At 46.9% G+C, this 22,589-nt stretch overlaps 1 protein-coding gene across 1 annotated transcript; it reads left to right on the forward strand.

Moving 5' to 3' along the window:
- Window positions 1–6,466: 6,466 nt before the first annotated feature.
- GFI1 (growth factor independent 1 transcriptional repressor) lies at window positions 6,467–18,737 on the forward strand. The gene is made up of 7 exons (XM_056497964.1): window positions 6,467–6,640; window positions 7,718–7,942; window positions 8,178–8,384; window positions 12,956–13,371; window positions 13,461–13,598; window positions 15,175–15,340; window positions 17,401–18,737. Exons 2-7 carry the CDS (start codon window positions 7,828–7,830, stop codon window positions 17,577–17,579), a joined length of 1,221 nt encoding a protein of 406 aa, XP_056353939.1. The 5' UTR covers window positions 6,467–6,640; window positions 7,718–7,827; the 3' UTR covers window positions 17,580–18,737.
- The last annotated feature ends 3,852 nt before the right edge of the window (window positions 18,738–22,589 follow it).

Below are 22,589 nucleotides of genomic sequence, written 5' to 3' on the forward strand. Positions count from 1 at the left end.
TCCAACTGACTACATCTCTTCTAGTGACAAAAGTGAATCACTGTACATACTGCAGTTTCAGACTTGGTTATACACAAACCATCCTAGAAAGACAGTCCAGGATAGGCTCTTCAGAATCATTCTGCTTTTTCTCCAACTCTTCTGGCAAATAAGTGACATAAATCTCTTGGTCTTTGTATATTATAATTTGAATATAGATCAGAATCATTAACAAAATAGACTATATAATAATAATGTGTCAATAAATAAAACATACTAATTATGCTACACACCATGACCTTTCTTTCATGACCTTCTAACAAACATTGCTATTTGCTTAGATTTGCTCTTGCATGCAGGCTGTAAAAGCACAATACAAATACTAAAAGCATAAGGTAAAAAAGCATGTAAACATGAAAATTCAGATTACTAAATATGCAAGTGCTGCAGCTGAGAAGACAGGTGGAATAGGGAAGGCTAATGCACTGCTATATGTGGAGTTTTTGTACAAATTACATTTTATGTTTGGTAATTAAAATGGTTCTGATTTCCCCAGTCTGATAATCAAGTGTCTTTGCTAATCAGAGAATACTCAACATTTAGTACTAATAGCATTTATTGTTAGACCTCTTTTAGGTAATTTCATTTCATGTGTTAGAAGTTTGTAACATTTATGAAAAATCTATAATGTGACTAGTTGGGAGAAACTACATCTGTGGAGTTAAGAGATGTGTATTGCTTTCACAGCTCAGCAACTATTTGTTCACTTTGGTCACATTTTTTGTTGTTTTGTTTCTTAACAAAAAGTAGGCGTTATCTGTATACACATCCAGAAAGTACTATTTTCCACTAAATTAAATTTTCTACTCTATATGCAATTTCTATATTAACTAAAACACATTGCTACAAAAAGGATTAAAAGAAGCATTCACATTGGAATTTGCATAAATTTATCAAAACCACTTTGTACAACCTGCTATTGAACTTGATCAATGCTGAACCCTTTTGTGGAACTACATGTTTTTCTGAGGTATTAATGTGATCACTGTTTGATATCAGAGAGTGTTAGTGACTTAGTGAACTTAATTCTTAAACACTTAAGCTAGAATGACCTAAAGATATGTTAGCTTAAAAATATCCACATTTTATACATTATATGCTGCTAATTCCCTACCTGTAGAGGCTCCAAATAATGTAATTCACTTGGGGGGCAGGTAAAGATCCCTTAGGAAAGCCATTACGGTAGTCCTGGAAACTAAAATAAAAAAATCAACCTATAAGATAGAAGTTTGTGCAATCTATATGGAAACTATGGTGTTATGTTCAATCATGCACACCAGCAACTAACTCTGTGTATTAAGAGGGAAGATGAAAGCTATGAATAACTATTGGATTTCTAGATTCAATGAAACATTTTTTATCCTGTGAAATACTCTTATCAGTATATATTCTGTAATTCTCTGAGGGTTTTGCCTGCTGATGGAGTTGTTTTTTGGTTTTTTTTTGGGAAAGTTGATTGGTTGGTTGGTTTTGTTTTGGGTTGTTTTTTTTTGTTTGTTTAGAAATTAGTTCAAGACTTAAGAAAAATCAGTAAAATGCATTTACACAGGAGGTGAGAGAACCAGAAATTCTGAATGATGGAAAGTACACAGTAAATTGACTTTCAATATAACCTCTATATAACATGAAATTTCAGCTTCAGAGTAAACATGCTAATGTATGCATGTTTGTTCATGCCTGGACTCTGAGATACAACTGCTAGATCCAAGATAAAACAGCTTAATGCTGTCCTTTTCCATGAACTAATATTTACATTATTTCTTATTTCACAATTATGAAAAATAAAAGCAATGTGGTGTACTCTTTGAATTGCATAGTACTGCACAAGTGACTGAAATTTCTTGTGTCCCACTATGAGAACAAGAATTCCTATGAGAACATTTTGCATAGTCTATGTTCTACGACCATTGATTCAACTTTTTTCTGTTTGTAATGGAGGTACATTCTGGGTGCACTCCTTCCCAAACCTGGAACCCCTCATTTCATCCCAGCCTTCAACACCACAGCCTACCATGATTTTCTCTCTCCAATTTATGCTCACAGTGATCATTTTCTAATCTGCTCTGGGAGCAGCAGAAGTTACTTTGGTTTCCCCAGCAATCAAAAAATTACAATCAAAATCACGGATTAATTCTGACATATTTACAGCTTGTGTTTATGCCACAAGGAGGACCATAGAGAAGATAGTGACAAGATGCTGGGAGGTAAAAAAATAAACAATAAGCAGCGTGTTAAAAGTAACTTTTAAAAAGTAAAGGTACACTTCCCAACAGAATGCACAGTGCTATAAGTTCTAGCAGCTTTTCACAGTGGAACTATTCTGCATAACTCTGATCCCAAGTTTCATCACTTCAAAGTGGGTATAAATTCCTCACAGTATCATCCTTTTTGCTGCCTTCTCTCAATCCTGACTCCTCCACACAGGAAACTGCTTCTCCTCCCCTCTGTACCAAGCAGCTAACCTGTCAAATTCTAGTCTTCAAATCCTTCTTCCTGTTGCAAAGTGTCTCATCACTTCTGAACACAAAGATCTCACCTCCAGCTTGTCACCTTTGGTGCCTTATCTGCTATTGTTTTAGTTCTAATGCTGACACCAGGTAGCTGTAAACCGTGCAGTGAACTACACTGAGTAGCTCTTCAGTCTTAAACACGACTATAACATAATCCCACCCTACTTTAAAACTCTCCTTTCATTTATTTCTTCCTCTCTCTTTTCATTAAGGCGTAACAATCACGTGCCATTGTATTCAAATGCACCTCACCAAGTTTTTATGTTTAACATGAATATCACGCTTCCTTTGAAAGAAGCATTAGAGTAACTTCGTTAAAACCCAGCCCTACGTTTCCCATGAATTACATCGCCATGCCAACTCTGGGCTTGGTTTATGACTTTTCCAGACTGGACCACAGAATACTTGGCATTGTCACACAGCTCGACACTGCACACGCAAGACCATGTCAATGGTTACTGAGCTGGGGCACATAGGTCACAAGGTAAATCAAGAATAAAGCTGAACCCCTTCACCTCTGTTCGGCGTGCTAACACTGGAGACAGCAGCTCCTCTCGGGGCGGGAGCAGCCCAGGGACGATGGCTGCAGGAGGCTGCGCTGAGGGCTCCCCTCAGGGCGAGCGCGCAGTGCGGCTCCTCGCCTCGCCGGCCTCGCGCTACCGCCCGCGCGCACGAGGCGGCCCCGCGCCCGGCCCGCGCTAAGGCCCCGCGGGCAGAGCGGGCTGCGCGAGCCTTGTGCGAGCCCCCACGGGCCCCGCGGGCAGAGCGGGCTGTGCGAGCCTTGTGCGAGCCCCCACGGGCAGAGCGGGCTGCGCGAGCCCTCGCGGGCCCCGCGGGCAGAGCGGGCTGTGCGAGCCCTCACGGGCTGTGCGAGCCCCCGCGGACAGAGCGGGCTGTGCGAGCCTTGTGCGAGCCCCCACGGGCAGAGCGGGCTGTGCGAGCCCTCACAGCTCCGCTAACGCCGGCCCGTGCCATGACCCCTGCCCGCCACGACCCGGACACTGCTGCCCGCGCACCTTCCTGTGGCAGGGCTAAAGACAAGACTTCGCAGGCAGCCTCGGGTAATCCTCGGCATCGCTCGGTGGGCACCGCCCGCGTCCCACTTTCCCCGTCCTCACCGGCGGCGTGAAACAAATCGCCCGTCCAGCCGAGATCCGGGAAGCAGAGGGTGCACTTCAGGCACGAACTAGATTTGCAAAACACGAAACACAGCCAGTTTCGTAACATTTCTCCTCTAATAATTTGAGAGCCGGAGGACCGTCCCCTATGCCCGTGCAGCACCCACCCCCACGGATTTAGCGTTTGCTTAGTTCACTCGTTTGATTTATTTCTGCTGAAGGGGTTTAACCTGATTAGGAAGCAGTAGGTGAGAAAGAGCCGTCCGCAGGTGGGCTGAGCACAAGGGGCTTAGCAGGGTGCCTCCCGCAGCACAGCCCCGAGCGGAGCCACTCGGCGCCCGGCAGCCCATCCCGAAGCTTCCCGCTTCCCGAAAGGCTGCAAGCACCCTCCGAACGGAGATCCCCACGCCTCACAGCCCACAGCAGCACCTGTATACATTTTGAATTTAGATGTATAAAGACAAATATGTATTTTCTTGTAACCTGGTCACAATTATTTATGAGCGTTACTAGTAATTTAATGTGTTCTGGTGCTTTCATTAAACAGTCAAAGAGGTGTAGCAAGGTAAACGAAACGGCATGAAATTATCATCCCATTTCAGAGGCAAACGAGAAAGATTGTTTTGCAAAAAGTAACAGTGAGTCAACGAAGACGCATACACGAAATTACACTCAGTTGTTCTAATCTGGTTATTTCTACTGATTCCAGCATTGATTCTTGAAGCTGAAGGCGTGAATGATTTTCAGAGTAATCAACCTAAGGTGCAGCAAGGCGACCGCGGTACACAGATGTCGTAAGTAAAACTGCTGTGCCCAGCACCAGGAACTTTCCGGCAAAAATGAAGGTGTCAGTCGTGTTCTTCAGCTTCCTTTTGTGTCACAGTAAAGCATCACACAGTTGTTGGACAGTTTTACTCGAGGTGGTGTTCGCTTGCTTAGTTAGATTTTGGGAACTGTAGGGGCTCAAAAACACCAAGTAGCTAATTTTTTGTAAATGCTTCGGGACTAGTGGTGGAAAAAAAAAAAAAAAAAAGCATCTGGTCTCAAAGCCAGCATACTCCTGAGCGTGAAGGAGCCTGAAGTTTCTGTCATGTCCGACTTCAGTCTCAGTCATTTCTGAACGGGAAATGTTGTTAAACCTCGATTCGCTCACTGCAGAGTCGCACTTTAGGCGACCCTACAGTCACCGAAACGAAGTTGCTGATGGCCTGAGATGTCTGAGAACGAAGCCCAGAACCACCTCAGAAAGATACCGAAGACGCGAGCCTGACTTCCTGATTGCATTAGGAATCCGAGATCAGACCTGGAAAACTGTATTTTGGGGTCGCGTGTGTGCGCACAAAGCAAGGCGAATCTTTTTCTTTTTGCAGAACGGAGCAGGCTTCCCCGTTGTGCAACGCAGGCGTCCCCACAGGCGCAGGATGCTGCCTGACACGAATCCCATTTCCGTGCTCGTCGGCGGTGCCCCACGGATCCTCCCCGAGTTAGCACCTGAGCAGCGGCACGCAGACGAGGAGGGCAATCACTTCCCACTTGCCTGGCTCCGCTCCGCTTTCGCCTTAGTATTTGAATTGCTGTCAAGCAACAGCAACCGGGGGGGGGGGGGGGGGGGGAAGTGGTACGGGACGGGGGGACGACACCTCTCGCCTACCCCTTCCATATTTAACCATTACCTAAATCCGAAGGGAAATGAGCAAACCTCTAAGCTTGGGTCTTAAGGTATTTTCAGCGCCGTTGGGCGTATTTATCCCAGAAGAGTTTTCCACAACAAGTTATTTCTAGTCTAGGAGAGGTCTCCGTCGCTCAGGGCCGGCCTTAGCCCAGATGACAACGCCACGCACGGCCCGATGGCGGCGGGAGATGTGTTTCCCCGCGCCGCGCCAAGGGCGGGGGATGCGGAGCGGGCACGGTAGGGCGAGCACCGGCTGCCCCAGCCCCTGCCCTCTGCCCGCCCGAATCAATCTGTGTTTTGAATCTGTGACTTGTTCTCGTTGCGGAAGTCGAAGGGGATCCAAGAATAGTTCAGATAGATGTGTGTAATTTCTAGAGCAGAACCCCGAGAGAAACGAAACGCCCGATTCCAGAATGACACTTCGCTGTCACTTCAGCGAGGTCTGTGAGGTGGAATACGGTAAGACGTTTTCATTTAAGGAAAACTGAGAGAGAAACAGAGGCGGGGAACATTACTGATTTGTGAGGGTTTAGCGCTTTTTGTAACTTTTTTTTTGGGTTTTTTTTTGGTTTTTTTTTTTTTTTTTTTTTTTTTTTTTTTTTTTCAGAAGCTCCTAACTAACGCTCAGGAAGTGGAATTTGTGGTTTAGGGGGCCGAGCTCTGAAGGAGTTGAGAGAGACAGAAAAGTTAAAACAGAAAAAAAAAAAAAAAAAAAAAAAACAACCAAAAAACCAACAACAAAAAAAAAAGCCAACTCAAGCACCATTGCTCCTTAAAGAGAGGCTAAATTTAAAGTCACACTAGCACGCTGCAGCGCATACCCCTCCGCAGCCTAGCTTCCTTCGGCCCTCCAGAATGGGTAAGCGCTCTCGCTTCTCTCGCCTCGCGTGGGCAGCTGCCGGCGGGCGGGCCGGGCCGGCATTGACCCCTCTTCTCTCGGCTGGCCGCTCCGGCCCTGCCTCGGCCCCGCGCCCCCGCAGCGACGGCCGCCGGGCGGGCGCGGCCAAGGGGAACCGGGGCGAACGGCGGCCAGGTGGGCTGCGGGACTCGCCTTCCCACGGGCCCAGCCCCTTCCTGGCCAGCTCCGGCCTTGGGCAGCCGGTGGCGCCTCCGCGGCGTGACTTTTGGAGGGAAACACGCGGCTGAAGAGGCGCGGGCGCCCGGAGCCCTCAACGGCTGCGGCGGCCGTTGCTGTCGGGGCGCGGGTTGGTAACGCGTTATCGGGCCGCTTTGATTTCTCTGCCCCCTCCGTGTGGGCCCGCTGGCTGCTAGCTCCTGCTCAAGGATGAACGCAGGCACAGGTGGGTCTGGGCAGCAATGCTCCCACCCGGCTCCGTGCCGGGGGGCGGCGCCTCCCCAAAAGCGCTGAGCAGCCCTGCCCCTGCCGGGTGTGGACGGGCCGGAGCTTTGTGGCGCAGCCGTGCCGCCACCTGCGGGGCAGTTCCTGGGCCCTCTCTGACGGGCCGGGCTCCTTCCCTATCTTCCCCGTTTGCAGCTCATCGAAGTCCCCCAAACCCCCAAAAGAACATGGATTAAACTCGCTATTTGCAAAATCAACGGCAGAGGCGGCCCGATGCTGGATGGGTTCGAATGAACCTCTCCGGCCTTCCCCCGAAGAGTCGGCTCAGGGTAGTTTTGTTTAATTCGGTCCTCCCCGACTCCCGAAGGAGTTTTCCCACCTCGTCTTCTTTCCCCGCCCCGGCTTTCTGTGCCCTGAGCTGCAAGGCGGCGCGGCGCCCACAGCTGCGGGCTGCAGGAGAGATTCCGTTTTGTTCGTTTTGGTGTGATCGCGGTTCGCGCGGGATGGGTGAATCAGTCCCTCCGACAGCAACAGCCTCTAAGGCGCCAGGTTTGGGCTGTTGGGTTTGTAACGACTCCCCCTCCCGTCCCGGTAACAACCCCGCGCCGGCCACCCCGTCCAGGGTGGTGGGACGTGATAAGCTGTTTCGGAGGGGAGATTTGTTGTCGCCGCTTCTGCCGTGGCTGCAGGCGCAGGGGCAAACACAGAGGCGCGGTGCGCCCACTTGGAGGGACGGGATAACACCCGACCGCGCCTCCCAGCTCCCTCAGCCCCCGCTCGCCCGAAGAACGGTGCCCAGCTGCTGTTATTGCCTGTTCCCCGCAATCCGGCAGGAGCCGTCGGAGCGTGGCCGGGGCGGCCCCAAGGCCGCGGTGGGAGGGCGGGAGGTAAAAGGCTTTGGCTGCGGACGGTTGAGGCTGAGTTATCTGCGCTCCTGGAAGAGGGGGCGAAGCGAGCGGGGCTGGGGGCGGTGGCCGGAGCCACCTGCGCGCCGCCACCTGGCGCGCCGCCCCTGGCGAGCGGCCCCTCCTGGCCGGCGCCCCTGGCCCTCACCGGCGGGCGCGGCGCCTTTCCGCAGGTCGCCTCCCTGCCGCCGCCCCGCAGGAGATTCGGGGGTGACGCTCGCCGCCGCCGCTCCCGGCGCTTAGAGAGGGAGTGTAGCCGTACCGGCCGTGGCAGCACCCCACCATGCCGAGGTCCTTCCTAGTGAAGAGCAAGAAAGCGCACAGCTACCACCAGCCTCGCTCCGCCGACGAGGATTATAGCCTACGGCTGGAGACGGTGCTAGCCCAGATCTGTGCAGGTAGGAGTCCCTCGGTCGCAGCCTCACTCGGAGACTGCCCACCCGCCCGACATCACCCCGGTGCTCGCGGGACCGGTCAGTCTCTCCGCAGACCCTGCGGGACGCCGGAGGAGCTTGATGCGGGCTTGGAGAGAGTCGGGCATCCAACCTTGGCGGGAGCGGGCCGCAGCGGGCGGTGGCTGGCTCCCACCACGGACCCACACTGAGGAGTTCCCTCTTCTCCTTTGCCCTGTAGACAGCAAGATCCCCGAGGACACGGAGCTGTGCCGCACCGCCCTGCCCGATGCGGAGCCTGCCCAGGGGCGCTTTTCCCCGGAATCCCACCTTACCGAGGCTGCCGATGGCACCTCTGAGTCAGCGCCCAGCTGCGAGGGCAGTGTCTGTGACAGAGTGTCCGAGTTCGAGGATTTCTGGAGACCTCCCTCACCCTCCGTCTCGCCAGGTAGGACCGGGGCGAGCAGTGCTCAGAGAGGGTCCGGCTGCATATCCATACCTGTGCCGTGGGCTAGTGGAGCATGCATCTCATGCCTAGGTGCCACCACCACAAACGAGTCGAAGGGACAAATTTGCCTGTTCCTTTTAAAATTTTTCTTCCCTCTCCCAAATCTGCCAGAATCTGTTTCTTCCACTCGTTTTCAGGTTACCTCTTTCGGGTTGCTTTTCCAGCCCGTATCGTGCTGCTGAGGGAGCAGCAGGTGACAGGCTGTAGGAAAGTTTAATGACATCGGGTGTTGATTTTTTGGTTTGTGATTAATTGTTAGAGGCAAGCCGGGTTATGTTTATAAGGACCCAGCACTCTCCTACAGGATCGTGCCTACACGGACTTTTAAAGTCTTTTAAGACAGTACAGGCAATCTATATACCTGTATTAAACAGAGCCGATTTTCTGTTTTGTACAACCTGCTAGACGTCTTTCCTAACGCCCTTTTAGGTTATTTCTTGCTTCTTGCCTATAAAAAAGAAGTAGCTCTCCCTTCCCTTGTCCCCCTCTCTTTTGCTATTTGTTTTTTATCGTTGTTGTTTTTGTTTTGTTTCTGTGTAAAAACCAGAGGAAAAAAAACCCAATGACAGTCAGATTTAAACACCCCAAATCCAGGAAACTCACACTTATGGCTGCAGCGTCTGTCTCTAGCTCCCTTGTCCTGGCTTTGATGTGGTTGGAGCAGTGGGAGATGCTGTCCCCAGCCTGGCACAAATACTTATCTCGTTTAAAAATACAGTTGTGTCATTTTAGAACAAATATATATATATAAAACCGCTTTTTATTGCCTCCATTAAAAAGAGACAGCTGGAAAAAAGGACAGTTTTTGTCTCGATGAAGGAAAAATTGTGTCAGCTTTACCGACTGACAGAAGACACCAGCAAACAAATACTTAGTCCGGGTTTGCCACCATTTCCCACTTGTCTTTACAGTGTCCTTGCATATGAATGGCTGATTGTAATGATGTGGATTTGCATTTTTAAAGCCTCATTTTCTTTCAAGAGTCCTAAGCTCCTTTGAGGGGACATTCAAAATGCTGTCCAGGATCAGCCACAGGATACTTACAGTTTATGCAAATGACACACATAGGCTAAATGCAGCATTGCTGCATTACTCTTCTGGTAATATTTCTGCACAGACTGTAGCAATGTGTGTAATTTTTGTTCTAATGAGTTTTTCCTTCTCCTCCTTTCCCAAATAACTACAATTTCTGCACAGGAAACAGACCATTTTCACAGGGTGTCAAAAAGACAGATGTAAAATAGAACAGATATTTTACCAGGTCTGCTCTGTCTTTTCCTCCATCTCTCTGATTTCTTCCTCGCTGTGGGATTCAGCAGCTCCTGGCCAACCATCAGGCTGTCCAGGAATGATAACTTTACAAAATGAGGATGATGTCCCCATATGAAGATTTTTCAGGGTGGGGTGGGCAGTCCTGGGGCTGTCTGATCCCATTCACAGGAGGTCTGGGAAGGTATGGTACTCCAAGTACTGTAAGAGCTTTATTAAATGAATCTCAGTGCATTGAGAGAGGTGCTGTTATATTAATGATGAAGGCAGTGGCAACAGAATTAGATAGCTGGGCTTCCTCCCTCAGCTCGCCTCTTCCAGCCCCTCTGCCTTCCAGCTGCTTTGTCAGATTCAGCGTGAAGCCAGAATTTGTGTCTAGGTCACTTCTGCAAGATGCAGTGGCGAGAGAATGTATTCCTACAATTGTGTTTGGATGGGACACAATTTTTTTTTGCTTTGCCAGGCAGAGCAGATGAGAAATGACGGTTCTAAATCATGCTGACGGCATGTGTAGCAAGTAGTACTACCACTCCCTTGTCTCTAGAAGTGAACATAGGTGCAGGTTGTACTTAAATATGCAATGAAAGCTGTATTTATTTCATTTTTGTCTTTGAGTGTTGTGCTGCTGATGTAGGTGGTCATACAACATACAGACATATCACCTATTAACTCCACCAGTACAAATCACTTTGTTATTTAACCTCACTTTCTACACGTAATCACACGCATGTGCATATGCTCAAGATGCATAGGAGCTCAGTGCAGCAGTATTAGTATCTCCTAATGATCCTGTTGATGCTGCAGAAGGAGCGGACCTTTTCCTAGGTATAATGGAGTCGTGCAGAAAGTGTGGTCTTTTGTGTAAGAGGACACTTGAATATTTCTTTCTGTGCATATCAATCTGTTCCCATCCATTTAAGGTTCAAAAACAAGCATTGATATTTTTTTTTTTTTCTCCGAGAAGTAGTCTCTATAACGGCTGCACAGAATTTCTAGGAAAATAAGGGAGAATATCTCTGTCTCTGCTCCCCAGTAGATGCCGTGGAGAAGCAGCACACACAGAAATGCTCTGCAGTGTGGCAGAACAGGGTTTGGAGGTTGCTTTGCCACTGAGATTGGACAGCTTGAGTATAATGTGAAGAACTCTCCTGCATCTGTGCTTGAGAGGGCTCCAAAGCATGTGCGGTGATGGAAAGAACATTGCACGCAAACTGATCTGTGGTGCAATGTTCACTGTATACTGTACTGCCAATTCCAAGGGCTCAAAAATCAGGTCAGCCTTCCCTCTCACTCAATGAACTGGCTCAGAAATCAAGATTAAATAATACCTTATGGATATTCAGTTCTAGTGTTGAAATGTTGAGGGTTTATGTTTTCATGCTTTTCTTACAGTTTGAGATAGTAGTTGACTTTAAAAGGAAAAAATAAAGTTATAACAAGAACAAACAAAAGAAAAGCTGAGGACCTGATGAAATCATGCCATTTTAAGTGCTGGGACTTCAAGATAGGTTTGAATTTTGTGATAAAATCGTGAGAGATGGCAACACTGAAACTGGTTGCACAGACACAAGATAGATGATGTGATGCTGACCACAACTTTGCAGAACAGGAAAAATCATGATGAACACCATGTCAGCTAATTTGATTTCATCACTCTCTTCAAGTGTCCCAGCTCGTATGTATGCATATATTCCCAACCAAAAGATTGCTAATTTAAATGGAAGAATTTGAGACTGTTAACATCTGAAATTCTGTGAAACACAGGAAAAAGTCAAGTCATTCAAAGTTCAATTTTAATCTTTTTTCCTACGGCTTTCTGTAACCCCTCAGTGATCACTTCCTATCCAAATAGATAGCCTAACACATTGTGCTTTCTTTCCCTAGTCCACCCTCGCTTATCTTCATTTGCTAAAGGCTGAAAAAGCCATGAGAGCTGACATGAATAAGTAAGAGATCCAGGTTAAGGGAGGTTACTCTGGAAGCCCAGGTTATAAGGGATGTCAATGTCTCTATGAAGGCATCAGCATTTCAGTAGTTAATTGATTAATCTCTTCCTTGGCTCACTAAAACTTGTTCAGTGGAGACATTTGACTCTTCCAGGGCTGCTGCCTATTATGATAAGGAGTAAAAGCAGTATACCTCGGGCATTAATCAGCATCTCTGGCAGACACAGTTGGGGTCTGGTGCCCAGCCCAGCTGGGCTTTCCTCCATGCAAGGCTCATTGAGCAGCTGTGCCTTCAGACACTTCTCTCAAAGGCTGTGCGCCTGCCACTGTATCAGACTCTGCTATGGGCCCCCAAGTGTGATTCACTGCATTGGTCAGATGCCACTGCTGAAGGCAAGCCTCTTGGAGCCTGCTGAGCCATTTGAGCTTGCCCTGGCGGAAATTCGCTTTGATTGTGACTACTAGGAAAATAGGTTTGTGTTTTCAGGTTTTAATGTGGTACATCCAAATGATTTTACAAAGCTCTGTGTTTTGGGTGGATTCAATTTCTTTATATGGAGAACCTCAGAGCAATCTGAAACAACCATGATTTTCTTTCAAATGAGGAGAAATTTTAACTTTTTTTAAATGAAAAAGTGAAGCGTAACAGGCAAGCACCTTAGGAAGTGTAACTTATTTAAGTTATGCTGTAATATAATTATGGTCAGCTGTAGCATGAAGTTGAAAGACTAGATCTGGACATTAAATTATGCAATGACGTTCTCATTTTGTTGACCAGGTAAATCTCAGCACATTTGCTGTGTCTGGCACCTCTGTAATGTTATATTTGCGTGCACACACACACACACACACACACACACATATATATATTTGTGTGTTTGTGATCTCCATTGGAGCTTAAACACGTGGACTGTCAGCTTTGACGTCCATCTTGGGACATGGTAGATACATATTTCCAAGAAGCTGCAGATAAAACTATAGGAAGTTGCAGACTGAGTTGTTTAGTCTCTTGCTAGTCAGATCAGTGTGTACACAGCCAGGTATCCAGAGATGGAGGTAGACAAAATTGGTGTTGGGTTTAAATAATTTGGTTGGGACACTGGGCAAGTAGGTATTACTGGACACTCAGACCTTAATGTGCAATATAAAATGTTCTGCCCTTGAGATGAAAGGGCAGCCTCAAAGTGTAGTACAAGGGTCAGGCTCTGGACATAAGCCTGAGTGCTGAGGCTGTTCTGCCTCATTACAGTGCAGATTGTGAAGTGCACCAATTCCCATGCCCTTGTGTTTTCACAGCCTCGGAGAGATCTGTGTGTCCATCCCTAGAAGAAGCACCCCCTTTCTCGGTGCCCTTCAAACCGTACATGTGGAACAGCCTGGGTGGCTCCGAACTCAGGCACCTTGTGCAAAGCTACAGGCCCTGCCCGACGCTGGAGCGGACCTCAGCCCTGGGGCTCTTCTGCGACCGAAGCTCTGAGCCCGCCCTCTATGGCGCCGAGTGCAGCTCTTCCCTGGGACTGTATGGTGATTTCAGCTCCCCGGGGCCGGGGCTGTTTGAGCGGCAGCCAGCAGCAGCTCCTGGACTCTATGGTGAAACACAGCCTGGGCTGCAGCAGGAGAAGGGGCCAGGTGGCATCAAAGTGGAGTCTGACCTTTTGTGCCGCCCACTGCTCATCAGCACTGGCTCTTACAAGTGTGTCAAGTGCAGCAAGGTAGGAATCCCTTTCTCCCACACTGGTTTTGACTCTCCCCCAGCCCTTTCTCCCTGGCAAAGTTGACGCTGTGTACTCCCTTTCCTCAGGTCTTCTCCACACCGCATGGCCTTGAGGTCCATGTGCGCCGCTCACACAGTGGCACAAGGCCCTTTGCCTGTGACATGTGTGGCAAGACCTTCGGCCATGCAGTCAGCCTGGAGCAGCACAAGGCCGTGCACTCGCAGGTGAGAGTGGGCAGGCTGCCAGCATGGATGGCTGGGGGCCAGGGCCAGCTGCCCTGTTCTGCTGCCTGGGGAAGCCACCAAGGCAAATAATAGGGCAAGGAGATGGGGACCTAAACTGAGGAGGGGAAGAGAATGTGGGACGGCTGCAGTGGGCAGTTGTAGTTGAAAAATATGGTGACAATCAGAGGAAAGGGTGACCAGTTAGTGTGCAAAGGAGCTAATCAGGTAATTAAAGAATACAGGCTTTGTTTCCATTCTTCAGACCTCACATGTGTCTGTATTAAGCAATGGGTACTTCTGGCACTCCAGAAGTAACAGAAAATAAAAAAGGTTCACTCTCAGAGCTGAAAATTTTAATGCAGAGGTTGGCGCTTTTTTTAACAGCTAAAGCAACTCAGTGTGCTTTCTTCTGATGCAGCACTCCTCATTTCTCCTCCCTCCCACAAAGAAGTGAGTCTTCCCTTGTTTGTAGTAATTTTTGTCAGTGCAGGGAACATCTGAATGACCATTTGGGTATAGAGCACTGACTTCACCCATCTCGACACACTGAGTCACACACAAAAAGAATATTGTAGTTAATTTTGGTAGGAGGACTTGTAACATTTTCCACCTGCTGATACTATGCCATATTTCCCCTTCCCCACCCACTTGACCTGACAAATCTTCATTCTTCAGATTGACTTTTGGAAGATAGAGTTACAGCAATGTTTTTTTGCTCTTTAATTTATGATTTCATGAATGTGCAACCAGCAGAGCACACAATGAAGGTAGATAATATCTCATTATCCATCAAACAATTGTGAAAAGAGCAGCACTGCACAATGTGGCCATGGAAGTAACAGCATTTTGGGGAGGATGCATTAAAAACCAAATAAAGAAGGTGATTGTGTGAAAGCATATAAGGAAGAGGAAGGTACAATGGAAGTTAAGGGATGCAAAGAGGAGATGATGTATGGTATAAGAAACTGATGAAGAAGAGTGTCTGAGGGAGAGGTGAGAGACAGTAAGATCTTAATGCATTTGGCTTTATATCTTTAAGTAGTAAGCTGAAAAGCTGTTTGTCCCAGGTGCTCTACATACCTTCCACTTGCATTTTAATGGAACTAAAAAAAGCAGTTAGTTGTTGCCATGCCAGAACTCGGTCTACAGCAGGGATTTCCCAAGAAGCCCTTGGCACCCACTTTTCTGTGTACAGTGGAGAGGTGGCCTCTGAACAGTGCTGCAGCTGTTGGGCTTCCCAGTGGAGTGATTGTGTCTCAGGCCTCTGATAAAGTGTGTTGGCAGACTCTGCCCAGTCCATTTGGGTTGCTCCCACCTGACTGTTCCTGCCAGCAGGAAGAGCTGTTCAATTAAATTTTAGTAGTGCACAACACTAGGAGAGGATGTATTATCTTTTTTATTGTGTGGTGCTGCTATCAAGCCAGTGTTATCATCTGTGTAGGCCTGTCCAGCTCACTGGAGAAGTGTAAGTTTTTGCTAAGGCAGAAGGGGCAACACTCATGTGCTGCTGGCAGTTTGTTGCTGATGGGATCATTGGTATGATGTAATGTGTGTGTCTGGGCTCATCTCTCTGCAGGAACGCAGCTTTGATTGTAAGATTTGTGGCAAGAGTTTTAAGAGATCTTCTACTCTGTCCACCCACCTGCTCATCCACTCAGACACCCGACCCTACCCGTGCCAGTACTGTGGGAAGCGGTTCCACCAGAAATCTGATATGAAGAAACACACCTTCATTCACACAGGTCAGCCCTGCAGCTGCTGGTGTCAGCCCCAACATGAGGGCAGGTCTTTGAAGAGGTTTCTCTGCAACAATCCATTCCTGCTCAGCTAGGACAGCACACACACCTCTCTATGCTTCTCACTGTCCCACTGCTGTTCATGCTATCTGAGCCGTACTTAGGCAAAGGAAGGTGATCTGAATGTGGTTTAATGAACAGCAGCTGCAAAATAACCTACAAAAATCCTCGCAATCCAATCAGTGTTCCCTTAATAGGATCCACCAATGTTTATTCAAAGGGCTTTTGTGTAAGATGATTTGTAAAGTATTATATTCATGTGGCCTTGATTTACAGCTGAGGTCCCGGGAAAATGACAGGTGAATTTGATTACAGGATCTACCAATTTACAATAGGAACAACAGGAGTCTCCTCCTCTAGATCAAATACTAAACTGGAGAGCCTAGGTCTTAGTCTCAATATTTGTTCAGAGATTGTCTGCACTTCCACCTGGACTTTCTGAGAAATGGATGCAGTTTGATACAGAATGGAAGGAGAGGTGCTGAGTTCTCAAGTTTCATTGTTACTAATAAACATGGAAACCAATATAAAGTGCAGGTGAATCACGGAAGGAAATTGTTTCAAAAGTATCATTCAGTGAGAAGGCAGGTTTATCAAAAATTATTAAAAGAATAACTTGCCTTTCAGACCTGCACTGTTCACTTGAAGTAGAGGGAAATTAATGTGTAAGATTTCGAAGAATCTGTAGATATGAAATATCAGTTATACTGGCCAAATCTATGGTACAGATGACCAAAAACCTTTTTCTTGATAGCAGCCACTAGCAGATATAAAGGATGAAGCCTAAAAAGGGCAAATATATAGAGAAATGGCACTATATGTAGCACTGCTTGGCTGTGACTTTTCTAGATGTCAAGCAGAGAATAATAAATATTTCTTATAAAGATTTTTCACTGAAGGTTGCTGGATGAAAATTAACTATTTATGAAGTATTACAAGAAGTACTTCCATAGTAACTTTTTTAAATGAGGATTGATTAAGTAGAATTTCAGACAAATTTGAATCAGTCAGATTATTTTCTTAGACATCAGAAACTGTGCCTGGGCTTTTAAATTGCTAGTATGAAAGCATCTCCTTAACTGAATGAGGAATTCCTTTCATATGTACCATATACTTGTGAAATGAGCCTTCAGAACTTTTTGTATTTTTTTTATTTATTTTTATTTTTATTTTTTTTTTATTCTAAGCATCTGATCTTCAAACACCCAAAGATTGTTGTTCCCAGCTGAAGCCAGTGGGCTCTGCAGGTGCAAAGCCACTCTGAAAATCCGGCTTGGTATTGTGGTTGGGTTCCCTTTTATTTATAATTTGATAATAAACAGTATGAAAATATACTTAGATTCTGCTCCCATGGAGTTTTGCAACTTACTCCTCTACAGAAGTTCCAGAGGCTGCATTTATTTCTGTTTACATTATTCACATGCAGGAGAACTTGAGGGCTCTCAGTGCTAGCATTGCAGTGGGGGGAACAGAGAGAACAAATGTCTGGATGAACTCTGCCCTTCAGGATTCACTTAATGGCCCTCACACCTCCCTTGGGGACAAGACCCCAGATCATTGGGTTTGTTTTAACAACCTCTATTTACTATTCCACTTGCCCTTATGCTGATGGTATAGTAATCAATGTCAAGCATTCATCACTTTTCCAGGAGTTCCTCATGTTTTCTAGGACAGAAAGCCAGTTTAAGTTACACAGGGCCTGTGCAGACAAATACATTCACAAGGTGTGGTGTCCTGAGAGCACTCCGTGCTTCAGGCTACTCTCAGGACTATACTGGGCTGATGGAGGTGCACCAAAGTCCAGGCCTGCTCAGCTGAAGTGGAGGCTCAGCTCAGGCTCTCTCTGGGGCTCCCAACTGCATGTTTTTTGTAAGAATGACTTCTTAGGTAATCACACAAAAATCTCTTTGATAAGCTTTAAGTATCAGTGTATATTTGCTATGGTCCCATGTAAGCAGCATGTTGCCTCTTAAACAGCCTCTCTCTTTCCCACCTTCTGCTTGCAGGTGAGAAGCCTCACAAGTGCCAGGTGTGTGGAAAAGCCTTTAGTCAGAGCTCCAACCTCATCACCCACAGTCGGAAGCACACAGGCTTCAAGCCCTTTGGCTGTGACCTGTGTGGCAAAGGCTTCCAACGAAAGGTGGATTTACGGAGACACCGGGAGACACAGCATGGCCTGAAGTGAGTCCAAACTACAATATGGAAAGCGCCTTACAACACTATGAGATCAGCTCCCAGGCTTCCCTGCTGGACCCAAGCCCTGTCTTGAACATAGACCCTGACATTACCTTTCTGAATAGGAGCTCAGAGAGGAAAGAAGAGGACAGAGCCACGTGCTGACAGCTCAACCTGAATGACTGTGAAAGGGGAAAGTAAAGGCTGGGGTCTCTCTCCTTCTCTTCCCCTTGTTTTTCTGAAATAACACTGAAATATAAGCCTTTTAGATATAAAGCCTAATACTCCAAAGATGGATAAGCTACCAAATATCTGCAAGCTGGAAAGTATTTCTCCCATGGCCATGATGAACCCCTTCAAGCTTTCAGTGTCTTGAATCAGCAGGCAGGGAAACATGGGTATAACAGTGTTTACATGGGGTAATACCAGAGAGCCATCAGCATCTGCCCCAGCTGAATTCAGTGCTGAATGGGTTCACTCTTGGATGACTTCCTGCCAGGAAAACCTGGAGGGTCAGGACTGTGCAGTTTCACATCTTGCTGGTTTTTATGCAAAGGTACCAGCTTGGGTCTGATCCTGCTGTCACTTACTCTGGTGCAAATCAGGAGGTGCATTAACAGTGACAGAGAGGTTCTTTTTGTCCTCCCTGAGCCGTCTCTGTCTGTGCAAGGCCCAACCACCAGTACATTTGAAGCATGGAGGATTAGTTTTTCCTCCATCCACTACAAAGAAGGAAGCTTGTGAAAGACCAGCACAAAAACAAAAGCCTTAGAACTAGAAACCAATTCAACAAGTGAAACTGGCTGAGGAGGGCAGGAGCACCAGGAAGGCACAGACTTTCTGTCCAGAACCATTACTGGCTTCTACACTCTGGGCTTGTTCTAATAACTGGAAAATAGCTACTCAATAGCATCAGTTGTATATTTGTTTTTGTTTTTTTTTAGTTTTTAAAGGGAAACTTTCTGAGGTGGGCAGGACTTACTATAAAAGTATAATTTACTTAATTTGCCTTAACAACTCTGCATGTACCTCAGTTAAAAAAAACTTTGTTTTTACTTTGTTGACAAGTTTGTAAATGTCCTTATTTAGATTTTATGGAGTGTCTTATATTTCTTGGTACATATTTATTAGAACAATGGTTTAAGTTAATAAAGTATCGAGGATGGTCCAGAGTGATTTTATTTCATATGTAACTGCACATTTGTGAATGTCAGCCATTACAACAATACACTACAGTGATTGTCAGGGATGCAAGGACAAAAACTGTAGTGATTAAAGAACACAACTGCTATATTTACTTGTCTAATTCCTATTGATTTCAGATAAACATTAACACTTTTGACGACTAGGGTATACTGTGGCTTGGACTATCACCATGAGAGGGTTTAGGGGGAAACAGCAGTTATAAGGCTCTGCTTTGGAAATGTAGACAGGCAGAAGTCCCTCCTTAGCCCAGGAGCAACTTGAATGTTTCCCGCAAGATTAAATGTCTGTGCCTGGGAGTTTGCAGGGACACCTGAGCAGCAGGTGCACAATTTATACTTAAGCCTGTTGGGACTCACAATATGGCCTTTTGCTGCCTGTCTGCCTTGTCAGCAGGGCTGGCTCCATCTGGCAGTTGCAGCCCATACAAAAGAGAAGCAGGAGGATGATGGAGGGGTCCCTTGTCCTTTTCCCAGCAGAGCACAGCATGGTAGCCTGTTTTTTTACGTGTGCATGTAATCTCGTGTGCCCATATAGGTATATACTCATGTTTCCAGCTTAGTACATTTATTCTGGACAAACTCAGTGCACAGAGTTGCTCTGTGCCCTGCTGGGCTGGCCCAGCCCTGGGGCACCCTCCCTGCCCGACGCCGGGGTACTCACCTGCTGCCATGGTGCCACCGAGGTCCTCCCTGTGCTTCTGCTTTCTTGAGAACTTCTGTTGGTTCCCCTCAGAGCTGGCCCGGCAGGCTGCGGCCATGTCCTCTCAGAGCTTCCCCAGCAGGCTGTGGCCGTGTCCCCTGAGGGCTGCCCCGGCAGGTTGTGGCGGTGTCCCCTCAGGGCTGCCCCGGCAGGCTGTGCCCGTGTCCCCTCAGGGCTGCCCCGGCAGGCTGTGGCGGTGTCCCCTCAGGGCTCCCTCGGCAGGCTGTGCCCGTGTCCCCTCAGGGCTGCCCCGGCAGGCTGTGGCGGTGTCCCCTCAGAGTTGCCCCGGCACGGTGTCGCCGTGTCCCCTCAGGGCCCACACGCTCGGGCGGGGACGCGCTCTGCCCCTGGGGCTGCACAGGCAGGGCTCTCACTGAACAGAAACGCGGCCACAATCATGGCGTCCAGGCTGGAGAGATATGGCACGGGTACCACAGGAGGTGCCAGGTGCTCTGAAGACCACATTAGGCCCATTATGCTGGATTAATTAATGCAGAAGGTCAGTGCAGGAGACTCGGTGGTTATGTGAAAGGCCTGTAATGCCCTGGGCCCCACCCAGGCCAGGGAAGGCTCCAAGGCGTGGCTCAGCTGGTGGCACAGGAAGGCTTGGGGCTGCTGCAGGGTGATGCTCAGTATTTATTTTACAGGGGAGCTGTTGTTGTGGATGGATGGATGGAGTGAGTGGTCTGGGGTTCTGGGTATAGGTTGGCTGGGGTTCAACTGTTGCCCTCAGTCCCTCTGCCCGGCACAGCCTCCCTCCTTCCTCCCTCTGGTCAGGCCTTGCTCCAGCAGGCCCTGAGCAGGCTCAGTTGTTGGCATTTACCTTAAATGCTACGTGCTTGCCCCCTTGGAGCATCCCATTTCCAAACAGGGCAGCTAGTGTGGTTAGAGTCTAGTGCTGTGTGCAGGGTGGGGTGAGTGGCTGAGGAGTCAGCATGGACGCAGCACAGCTGGCAAGAATGTTCTTCACGGGGAAGAAACCCACAGGTGTTTTATTGGTTTAAGCATGTCTCCTCCCAGAGCATGTTGCAGTTAGTGGTGTGTCTCAGGGCACCACTGTTGGGCTGCAGCTCAGACCCAAACCCCCTGAAATGTTTGTGCATTGCTGCGCCCATGTCCCCAGCCCTGCTTGCACGAGTGCCAGCTGCTGGTTTGGGTGAAATGCAGCTACCCATGGGGAAAAGTCACATCTTTAAGGTGGGGAATTGAAATGAAGAAGAGGAAAAGAAGATTTATCTGGGGAGAATCAGAACAGGCTACTGAGAGGCTGTGGAGCAAGTCTGAAGATTGGAAATATCTCTCTCAGTGTTATTACTGTGTGCCATTAAAAATGCATTATGCATATTATATGACCCATTATTCATGAAGCAGGTTCCATACCTTTTGTTTGCCAGAGTAACAGTAGAAAGGGTAAGGAGAGACACTAGAGCACACCTTTGTTTCTTTCTGTAAATTTTTAATGACACCTCTAGCTAACCAGTTGGTGAAGCTCAGTTCCTGCATAAAAGTGGAAAGGCAGAGCTATCTACGGGACAACTAAGCCTTTCAGAAGCTAATTTGAGCTTGTGTTCATCCACACCAACAATGATTAAATTACCTATCAAGTGTGCAGAGCTATCAAGATTCAGGGCATTGAAAAACAAGGTGAATTTATCTGATTGATTTAAAAGACATGCATGGAACAAGTGGGTTATAAAAGTAAAAGGTCTGTTCCTTATAGATATTACAGAAGTACTTCTCTGGCAAGCCAAATAACTTTTTACTTCGCTTCCAAAAGTTGTTTTGCCAGCACAGAAAACAAGTTTATAAGTTGGAATCAAAATGCTTTATCCAAATCAGTTAGCAGGCTGAATTAATTCATGAGGCAGAAACAAAGCACCTTATTAGGTTCCATCCGTATGCCAAGCAGAGGTGTTTAAAATTAAACTATACAAACATCATCTGTGTTTTCTATACAGTCAGTTTCCAAAAGCTGACAGTAACACTCAGATTGGATATTGCCACACAAGTTAGAGAGCAGCTCTTCTAGGTCTTGCTCCTTCCTCAAACAAAACATTTGTTGCAGTTGATGTGGGAAGGGAGGAAGAGGTTTCTAGAACAAACCTTGGGTGAAAGATTGCGAGACTCGTGCAACTCTGCTTGCAAGCTGTGCTGCTGCTGCACGTTGACAAAGGTGTGCTCCTCAAGTCTCTGCATTTTCCACCCGTAAGAGAGAAAAACCAAACAGGTCAGTTGTATCAAATTCATCTCCAGCATAACCCCAGTTCACATCAGGAATGGATTTTGCTTTTACTGTGTAAGATTTGGGTCTTACTCTAAATAGTGAAACATAGCTCAGCATACAGCCCTTTGAGGAAATTCTGATTTAGAAAAGCACTGAAATATGCATGTAAGTCAATGGAGTGTGTTTCTAGCAGAGACCTTACTAGATGCCTGCTCAGAGTTAAAATTCCAGAGATTTTCCCTACTGAATCTTAGACCTTACTCCATTGCCAAGCCACATCCTGTCTGTCTATTTTCACCTGCAGTGGAGGTGGCTTCTGAGAATGCCAAGGGTAATTTTTAAAAAAAATTGTCAATAGGCTAGTGGTAGTTTCCAGTATTTTTTCCTCTGAGTAATAAAGCAGTCTAAATAGATTTCAGGCATGTAATTATGTTAGGCATTATAAGGCATGTACAATGATGGAACCAGATTTTTAAGGTATTTGTGCATATAAAGCTGCAGATGTGTCTGAATGTGCATTGGATATGAGTATCTAGTTTTGTCTATGACTTCTTTACTGGGGGAAGAAAAATGGAAAAAACCCAACACATGAGTCTCAGAACATTTCTTGAATCTGTGTCACACCAGTTTGAGATATGCACAACACACAGACTGCAAAGAGAGAGCACATAAATCTGAAGAAAATGTTTCATACATTATAAAAATGCTTATAATATAAAAATGTAATATTCCATATCTTGTTGGAATAATTTTGCCTAATGGATTTACCTGGAACATATGATAAAGCTTTCAAACAAGTTGAAAGCAAACCACTTTTATGTGCTTGTTACAATGTGCTGCTTCTCATCTGCATTTTTTTTAGTAGAAGTGACCTGACAAAAGAATATTGAA

The sequence above is a fragment of the Oenanthe melanoleuca genome, chromosome 8 (assembly GCF_029582105.1).
Source record: "Oenanthe melanoleuca isolate GR-GAL-2019-014 chromosome 8, OMel1.0, whole genome shotgun sequence".
Taxonomy (NCBI): Eukaryota; Metazoa; Chordata; class Aves; order Passeriformes; family Muscicapidae; genus Oenanthe; species Oenanthe melanoleuca.

Coding starts and splice junctions, on each gene's coding strand:
- GFI1 (XM_056497964.1), top strand. CDS start 7,828: ATGCCGAGGTCCTTCCTAGTGAAGAGCAAGAAAGCGCACAGCTACCAC. Junction 7,943..8,177: donor GCTAGCCCAGATCTGTGCAG/GTAGGAGTCCCT, acceptor TTTGCCCTGTAG/ACAGCAAGATCCCCGAGGAC. Junction 13,372..13,460: donor AGTGTGTCAAGTGCAGCAAG/GTAGGAATCCCT, acceptor CCCTTTCCTCAG/GTCTTCTCCACACCGCATGG.